This window comes from Sinocyclocheilus anshuiensis, unplaced genomic scaffold, assembly GCF_001515605.1.
Source record: "Sinocyclocheilus anshuiensis isolate Anshui unplaced genomic scaffold, SAMN03320099.WGS_v1.1 scaffold684, whole genome shotgun sequence".
Classification (NCBI taxonomy): domain Eukaryota; kingdom Metazoa; phylum Chordata; class Actinopteri; order Cypriniformes; family Cyprinidae; genus Sinocyclocheilus; species Sinocyclocheilus anshuiensis.
This window is the reverse complement of record NW_015554107.1, coordinates 837,065-846,533: the sequence shown is the minus strand read 5'-3', so window position 1 is coordinate 846,533 and position 9,469 is coordinate 837,065. Positions and strand designations below refer to the sequence as shown.

The 9,469-nt window shown below is 35.2% G+C and overlaps 1 protein-coding gene across 4 annotated transcripts in view; it reads left to right on the top strand.

Annotated features, from left to right (window-relative positions):
• Positions 1-9,335, top strand: part of LOC107669753 (echinoderm microtubule-associated protein-like 2) — a 23,617-nt gene extending 14,282 nt beyond the window's left edge. For all 4 annotated transcript variants that reach the window (XM_016462131.1, XM_016462130.1, XM_016462132.1 and 1 more), the window contains 17 exons: positions 704-833; positions 1,875-2,024; positions 2,790-2,859; positions 3,617-3,727; positions 3,909-4,004; positions 4,633-4,767; positions 5,261-5,360; positions 5,578-5,732; positions 6,027-6,152; positions 6,528-6,659; positions 7,227-7,294; positions 7,489-7,577; positions 7,822-7,919; positions 8,015-8,102; positions 8,194-8,289; positions 8,466-8,596; positions 8,683-9,335. In XM_016462131.1, the coding sequence (XP_016317617.1) occupies positions 704-833; positions 1,875-2,024; positions 2,790-2,859; positions 3,617-3,727; positions 3,909-4,004; positions 4,633-4,767; positions 5,261-5,360; positions 5,578-5,732; positions 6,027-6,152; positions 6,528-6,659; positions 7,227-7,294; positions 7,489-7,577; positions 7,822-7,919; positions 8,015-8,102; positions 8,194-8,289; positions 8,466-8,596; positions 8,683-8,808 (1,901 nt within the window). In that variant the 3' untranslated portion in view covers positions 8,809-9,335. The remainder of the gene's footprint in view (positions 1-703; positions 834-1,874; positions 2,025-2,789; positions 2,860-3,616; positions 3,728-3,908; positions 4,005-4,632; positions 4,768-5,260; positions 5,361-5,577; positions 5,733-6,026; positions 6,153-6,527; positions 6,660-7,226; positions 7,295-7,488; positions 7,578-7,821; positions 7,920-8,014; positions 8,103-8,193; positions 8,290-8,465; positions 8,597-8,682) is intronic.
• The last annotated feature ends 134 nt before the right edge of the window (positions 9,336-9,469 follow it).

Genomic DNA, 9,469 nt, shown 5'->3' with positions numbered 1-9,469 from the left:
AAGGGACATAACATTTCAGTCACACGCTTGAGGAATTCGGCCAATCACAACGCACTGGATAGCTGGCCAATCAGAGCACACCTCGCTTTTTCAGACCGATGAGCTTTGTAAAAATCGACGCGTTTCAGAAAGGCGGGGCATAGAGGAGAAACAATAATGTACAGTATGTTGAACCTTAAACCGCATAAACACATTTCATTACACCAAATACACAAAATAATGTTATTTTTAGCAGCATCATATGACCCCTTTAAGAAATACTACTATACTAGTATATAAATAAAATTAAAATAACACTTGTACATATAAACCATGGCAGTACGTTTTGCAATAAACATATGATTGTTTAGTTTTTATTCAATTGCAGTTTCCTTTTCCATTTGAGGAAATTCATTTTTTTTTTTATATCTATATATGTATGTAATATTTGTTAATCTGTGTTTAACTAGAGACACTGAGCCATATGTTATGGGAAATGACCCTTATAAATTAGCCTGACTGGATCGCATTATCCTCTGCATTACAGCTAAAAACCATTTTGGATGGCCATAATGCCTCCAGTCAGTCTCGTGTTGTAATGGGTCTCTAAATGAACACAGTTCTGTCAGTAGGGCCTGGATAATTTGACAAATCATCCCTAACAATCCATTTACATTACTGCCCGTTTCTGTCTGGCCACTCACGTTTTGCTCCTCTTGAACAGATGATGGTTATGTGAGGATGTTCATACGTGGACGTCCAATCACCATGCATATTCCAGACCAGCTGAAGGAAAGCTACAGCCTTGACCACAAGGTGGCGCTGCCAGAGCGCAAGCTAAAACTTCAGTGGGTGTATCCTTGTGATGTTTTTTAAAGGTGACATATCATGAAAAACAAGACATATCATGTTTAAGTGCTATAATCGGGTCCCTGGTGCATCTACCAACCTAGAAAACTGTTTTTGTAACTCGTGTGTTTTTAACATAAACTTGTATTTGACAGTTTAAGCACAAAAAGACATGAAATAACTTAGGTTAGTACTCACATACCATGTGACAGCCGCTTTCTGTGCGAGTGCTTCAGATGTGTGCGCTCAAAAAACGGATATCAGAAGTTTAAACTAATATGGTTTAAAACGCATGATTTCAGCGCGATAGAAATGATAATCCAAATCAAACAGATGCTTTTAGCAGAGTATCTGAGATACTAGCGGAAAAGTCACAGCCCTATTCTTGAAAAGGGGGTGGGGAGCAGCAGCTCATCTGCATTTAAAGAGACATGCATCAAAATAGTGTGTTTCTGCTTCCACTAATTTTCAAAATGATATAATAAATGATCTGTGGGGTATTTTGAGCTGGAACTTCAGACACATTCTGGGGACACCTGAGACTTATATTACATATTGTAAAAAAGGGCATAATAGGTCTCCTTTACATGTAACTGAAGTTAATTGTTCAGTTTTTAAATTATTCTATTAAATTATGTTGCATTTTGATAGATTGGTCATTTTGAATTTGTCTTCAACATTGTATGAATTTTACCATGTTAAAGAAAAGGAAAAAAAGGAGAATTTATAGGTGATTTGCTTCCAGTCCAGTCTTTCATTTATTGCCGTAATTTTAAAATGAGAATAGCCAATAAAGAACATTAAATAAGTATTGCAATAATAGCCAATAATGAAAATGAATTAAATTAATTAGTTCCAATTTTTCAAGTTCTATTAATAATTAAAATGCATCACTGACTTTAAAGTAAATTTGAGCTAATTTTCTAATTAGAATTGAAACCCATTTAAAATGTGACACAAAATAGTGTCAATTTAATAGCACACATCTTTGGTCATTTACTGCAGTCTATGGAAATTTTATTTTGTTTCTTAACACACTCCATTAGTTACGGCTATAGGGGAAGAGACTGCCGTTCCAACCTCTACCTGCTGCCGACGGGAGAGATTGTGTACTTCAATGCTTCCGTAGTGGTGCTCTACAATGTAGAAGAGCAGCAACAAAGACACTATCTGGGCCATAATGATGATGTCAAGTGGTAAATATACATTATATTGATTTTTAAGATCGTTTCCACATGCTTTTGGTCATTCAGTGTACTGTTAATAAATATTAACAGCACTGGTTGAACTACTGCAGGAGCGAAATCAGTCCAACATTGATGTCATACAGGGAAAATAAGCACTTCCGATTTCATATGTAGATTATTCTTAAACTAGGTCATTGTTCAAAGGTCCCTAAGATGTTATCATTATGCTATCATCTTCATGAATAAATATTTTGCACTATCATTCAGCTAAAAGAGCCAATGTACTCAGGAAGTGTTGCTAGTTTCTGAGCAAATTTGCATTTTTAGGGCCAGATCTTGCTTCGCTTAACAGACTCTTATCTTCAAGATAAGTGAATCCCGCAGTGTATTCAAATACACACCTGCAATCAAACCAGATCTTTTCTGCCATCTGGCTTTTTCCTCTTCTGTTTGGCTGCAAGGCAATGCTTGTACTATTAACCATTCAGAGAATATTTTATGTAGATCTCTTCTGCTGTAACAGAGCGTGAACAGCGTCAACATGCTATTTGTTGTGAAATATTAGTTAATTAGCATTTGTCACTAATTAAAATAACACTGGAATGCTCTCTCTGTGACTGTCAGAATCCCTGCTGGTTTGCAAAACAGTTGCAGCCTGTTTACTGCGTTTTCTGGGATCAGTCTGCGTTCATTTACTGTTTCGCTAGTGAGAGGGGGAGAGAGATGGGAAATCTTTTCTAACAAGAACTGATCCTGACAATGCTCTCTTTGCAGTTTGGCCATCCATCCAGACATGGTCACCATAGCAACAGGACAAGTTGCCGGAACATCCAAAGATGGCAAAGTTAGCTCACATTTACATTCTCTAGCAGTATATTGATTTGTAGATCTTGTTGCTTGAACCAGTCCTCGGTGTGATCAGAAACAAAACCACTGTGATCACAATTTACCTCAATGTTTTAGCTTTTTACAAAGTGTGTTAGCTTTATGAATTATAGCCTTAAGAATTTACTTTTAATCAGCAAGGATGCATTAAATTGATCAAAAGTGACTGTACAGAAATGTATAATGTTACAAAATATTTCTATTTCAATTAAATGCTGTTCCTTTTAAGTTTTTATTCTTTAAACAATTCTTTTTAAAAAAGTGTCATGGTATTTACGAAATATTAAGCAGCAAAACTGTTTTAAACATTGATAATAATTAGAAATTATTGCACCAGACCAGCATATTAGATTGATTTCTGAAGGATCATGTGACACTGAAGACTTGAGTAATAGCTGCTGAAAATTCAGCTTTGCATCACAGGAATAAATTACATTTTAAAATATAATAAAAATAAAGCCGTTATTTTAAATTCTAATAATATTGCACAATATTACTGTTTTTATTGTATCTTTACTGCCTTGGTGAGCAACAACCAAAACATTTTAAAATATCTTATTGTCCCAAACTTTTAGTTGTATTAGTGTATGTAAAATATTTAGAGTAAATAAAATGAGTAAATAATGAATAATGATTTTTATGTGAGCTATTAATTTAATCTGTTTTAGAGATGCTCCAATCATATGCATATAGCTCAATATTTATTTTCCCATCAGGCCTTGCAGCCTCATGTCCGTGTGTGGGACTCTGTCAGTTTAAACACTCTTCATGTGATCGGAGCAGGAGTGTTTGACCGAGCTGTCACCTGCGTTGCCTTCTCAAAATCGGTAAGCTTTTTTTTGTTTTGTTTTGTTTTTAAAGTTCTGGATAAATAATCTATGTGCTTTGATGCCATACGACATATGAGAAATCTGCACAATGGGTATAGATAATGAATATTTGATCAATGACAAATGGCTGAATGAACAATGGTATTTTACATGGATATAATACCTCTCCTCTTCACAGAATGGTGGTGCTCATTTGTGTGCGGTTGACGATGCAAATGACCATATTTTGTCTGTTTGGGACTGGCAGAAAGAAAAGCAACTGGCAGAGGTTAAGGTGAGGCAAGGCAACATGCTGTATAAAGAGTGTGTGTGTGTGTGTGTGAGAGCTGGGAAGAAGTTAATACAATGCAGCAATACTAGACCTAATAATGTACAGTTTCCTGGCATAGTGTGTCTTGTGTGATTTGTGTTCACAGACCAAGTGGTTTAAAACCCTGCACTATGACGTCTTTTTGACGTCTGCGTTTTCATCTGGAAGATGTCATGCTTGTTCTCTTAATCTTGTAATGTAATGATTTGCACTACCTAGGAAATTACTTTCCTAACATCACCAATCTCTCTTATTTTTTTAACCCCTTCTATTCCAACTGCCGGGCTCTATCCTATTATGCAACAACCACTTTTCACAATCCAATCAATTCTCAATGGATCAAATCAATCATTTTTATGGAATATTACATTTCAGGCTGTTTCAGGTAGATTTGAAAGTATTTAAATTTGTTTAAAATGCTAAAAGGATCATGTTTGCACACAAATATGATCGTTTTACTAGTGTGCAATTGTCACAGATGTCTTGGTGATGTATATGTGCTTATTGGGAAATAGTAAAAAAAATAATTGCCACTTCATCAAATGAAGAATGCATCATATTTTGTGTAAAATATTCACTCACGATTTTGCAGTGTTCCAATGAGTCAGTTCTGGGTGCTGTCTTCCACCCCATGGAGGCCAACCTTATTGTCACCTGCGGGAAGTCCCACATCAACTTTTGGACAATGGAAGGGAATACTCTTACAAAACGCCAGGGACTGTTTGAGGTTTGCAACATTTATTTTTCTGTATTCTGACTAAAATACAAAGACAGCACAGAGTGATCTTTGAGTTGATTGCCTGTATCTGAAATTTTGATTTGATTTTTTATTTAATATTATATTGTATTTTATTTTTTCATTTGAAAGCTAGATTCTAAATTTCTGTATATTATTTTATTTTTTATTTTAAATCCTTGTTTTTTATTTTATTATAAATCCTTTTTTTATTTTTTTTAATTCTGTTTTATTTTATAAGTTGCATTCCAGTTCTTTTTTATTTTAGTGTAATTTAATGTAATTTAACTTTATTTTTATTTATTTATTCTAAATCACTATTTATTTGAATAAAAAGTCAGCATAGAATGATGCCCTTGAGTGCATATTTTATTTTATTTATTTTATAATAAATAAATTTTAAGTAGCATTCTAAATCCTTATGGCACAAAAATCTTTTATAAGGATTTTATTTAATGTAATCCTATTTTTGGTGTGCTTTCAGAAACATGAAAAACCCAAGTATGTACTCTGTGTTGCTTTTGCTGAGAATGGAGATGCAATCACTGGAGATTCTAGTGGAAACATCTACATCTGGGCAAAAGGTCAGGAAATAATTATGCTAATATGCATGTAAAGTGTTGTTTTTTTTTGCTCTGCCAAAATATTTATCCAGATGGCACATTTTTAAGAAATAAATGACATTTAATCCATGTTTTTATCTACTGGCAATCAGAAAAACAGTACATCCATCTGTTTGACTGCTGTTGGAGATACTCCCTCAGTGCAGCCTATGATTTGGTGATGAACTCTGATTTAAAGGTGGAAACCGGATCAGCCAGGTGGTTTCGGGAGCCCATGAGGGTGGGATCTTCTCTCTGTGTGTGCTGAAGGATGGAACGCTGGTGTCAGGTGGAGGAAAAGACCGCAGGGTGCTGCTGTGGGACCATGATTACCGCAAAAAGAGCGAAATTGAGGTGAAGTGGTGCTCTTGTTCTTACAAAACAAATGAAAGCTTTACTGACATTCATAATGAAATCCAGACACTCATTTTTAATGATTGCCATTTACTCTCCAATACGACTTTTATTGTTTTGATGTTATCATATTTCTAGTACTGAAATGTAATCTAGGCATTCATTTGTCTTATTTATTAGATCCAGCTACATCAGCACTGAATTCTCTTAATTCAGAACAATTTGTGCTAATCGTGTTTTAGTTGAGATATACAGATTACATTTTCCTTAATATATTTCTCTCTGTGTAATCAGGTTCCCGAGGCCTTTGGGCCTGTCCGCAGTCTAGCTGAAGGAAAACAGGACGAGCTGTTTGTGGGAACGACCCGAAACGCTGTTTTGCGGGGCTCTTTCTCTGGGTCCCTCACTCCCATTGTTCAGGTATGTTGTCAGGTGATATTACAGAGTGTTTAGATGCCTTTTGGCCTAATATCTATGCCAAAAGTCAACAAGATCACCACGTTTCCTCAGTCTTTTGTAGCCAGACCTTTGATTATTAACAACATATGCCCTGGACCATATTGCAGCTTATAGTGGCCAAACGCACACTTAAACAGGATGAGACCAGATGTAACAGCCACAGTTACATGTGTTTACATGTCTGATGTGGTTTTTCTGAACTAGGTTATACCACAATATTCAGTTTTACCTGTCCAGAAGTAATTAGTACAGGACATGGCCTCCTGGACTGAGACTAGTTATTCAGATGAAAATCTCCATTCTCAACCTGGTCTCTATGTTTTCTCTCTGTGAAAGGGTCACACTGATGAGTTGTGGGGCTTGGATGTGCATCCCAGTACTGAGCAGTTTGTGACATGTGGTCAAGACAAGCAGGTCTATCTCTGGGACACCTCTTCCCATCTGCCTCTGTGGAGCAAGGCCATTGAGGTTTGTATGAACTCTGTGTTTACTTATACACTCCTGTAATAGATAAACATCAAAAACGATCCCATCTGCTTTGCAAGTTTTATTTTGCATACTGTTTGTTCACTTTGAGGACAAATGACCATTTATACTTTTTAAAAAAATGTTCTGCTATGGCTATATATATATATTACATTTTTATTTTTTTTTATATTTATATTAAAATATGAAAAACTAAATGCACATGATAATAAAAAGAATGTAATTTGACATGAAATATATTTTATTATATTTGTATTTACTGTTTTACATTGTAAATAATATATTTTTACATTTATTAATTTTTATTGTTTAATATTAAAATCTAAAAATTAAATGCATGTATTTTAAAATGTTTCATAATGTTATGTATTATAAAATGTTACATTGTATAAAACATACTTGTGATTTACTTTTATTGTTTAATATTTATATTAAAATATAAAAATGAAATGCATATACTTTACAATACAGTTATTATAAATATAAAATTTAATATTTTGTTTTTTACATTTTTTACATGTAATATTTTGTATTTATATTTTATTCTAGGACCCTGGACGTTCCGTTGGATTTCATCCCAGTGGCACTGTGCTTGCTGTGGGCACCATGACAGGAAGGTATGATTGCACATGGGAACTTTACATTTTGACTTACTTAACATGTCAAACAGCTGATTTTCATCACAAAATAAATCCGAAACATTTAACAGCTTTAAAATTGTTCATTTCTTAACCGTATATTTAATTAAAATATTGTAATTTGACTAATTTGATACCTCAGTATTGAAACCTTTTTTTTTTCTGCCTTATAGGTGGTTGGTGCTGGACACTGACACCCGTGATCTTGTCTCTATGCATACAGACGGCAATGAAATCATCTCCGTTGTTAAATATTCTCCAGGTGTGTTTAGTGTTCTTTTTGTGCTTTTAGCCATTAGTCACAGGCTATTCCTAATATTTTAATAATTTATTCCTGTGATGGCAAAACTGAGGTTTCACAGCCATTACTGTCACTTTTCATTGATTTAATGCATACTTAAAATAAAATAAAATATAATATAAAAAAATTAAAAATAACGACCCCAGACTTGTGACTGATAGTGTATGTGTCCAACATTGCCACTCACATCCTCTCTGTCTCATAGATGGGGCGTACCTGGCTGTGGCTTCCCATGACAACTTTGTTTACATCTACTCTGTTACTGAGAACGGCAGGAAATACAGCCGAGTTGGCAAATGCACTGTGAGTTTTGCAAGAAAATGAATGCCAAATATGTCTCTATTCATTATAATTAGAGACCACTAGCACCCATTTAATACTGTGTCTTGCATCTGTAGGGACACTCCAGTTTTGTCACTCATCTCGACTGGTCCACCGACAGCCAGTTTATTGTAACCAACTCAGGCGACTATGAGATCTTATTCTGTGAGTTTTTTTCTCACCTAACACCTTCGTCATTAAATGAAGCTCAGATGTCATTGTATTAATGGCTGGTTATATGTTTCCTGTTAAAAAGGGGAAGCATCCAGTGGGAAGCATATAACTAGCGCTGATGCAGTGCGCAATCTAGAATGGGCCACTTCCACCTGTGTGCTGGGTTTCAGTGTGTTTGGTAAGTCACCTTATACATAATATTAAAAGCAATTTCTTAGGTATCCATTTAATTGTTTTTCTGGAAAATGGCTATGATATATCGAAATAATGTTTTCTGGATATTATCAAATTAATAGATTTATCTCTACTTGTTCCATTTTATTTTCATTTATTTATTTATTTTTAATTTTCAAGGAATCTGGCCAGAAGGTGCTGATGGCACAGACATTAATGCTGTATGCAGGTCACATGGCAATAACCTTCTTGCCTCAGCTGATGATTTTGGCAAAGTGCACTTGTTCTCTAACCCCTGTTCCCAGCCAAGGGTGAGATGTTTTTTGCATTTTATTTTCAATACTGGCCAATCAGTCAAATCATACTTTATAAAACTTTGTTTTCGCTTCATCCACAGGCTCCCAGCCATATCTATGGTGGGCATAGCAGCCATGTGACCAACGTTGCCTTTCTCCATGAGGACAGTCATCTTATCTCTACTGGTGGGAAGGACACCAGCATTCTTCAATGGGTGCTGGCTTAGTCACCTCTGAGCCATCCTGCTGCAACCACACTGGAGACTCCTGCCCACTAGAGGGCAGCACTGCTGTGCCTAATTCCCTTCTCTGCTGTCCTGTTTGCCTGTATTGTGTATTATGTCATTAGGTTTTCCATTACATGCTGGTACAGAGTCAGTTTTGTCTCTGGTCCAGATGCAATTACCGTGATTGTTTGAGGGGTAGAGGCTGAGCTTAAATCAGTGCTAATTGGCAAACTCTAGTATAAAATGAATTGTACACTTTGCTGAATCACCACCAGAAGGAGCTCTGGTGCAGGAGAAGAAGCATGTTGTCTACTGTTGACACTATTCAAGCCTATTTAAAGAGTTTTAGCTGCTGTTTGTTTTGCGGAAGCCTATAGAAATATATAATGCTGTCACTTAGTGGAGGTTGTATTTTAATATTGGAAGTACATAATAATGTTGTGGCACTTGGCTTTTGATGCATATCTAGGGGTGAACTTAAGCTGTGCTTTGCCTTTTATTTGTTAATAAAGTTTCTCATATAGCAATGAATTTCCTTGAAATCTTTAAAGGGTTGATCTAATAACATCTATCTATCTATCTAATTGGAATATACTGACTTAAATATTCAAATTAAATAATTTAGAATCTATTATTTAAATACTGTATATTTTACTATATA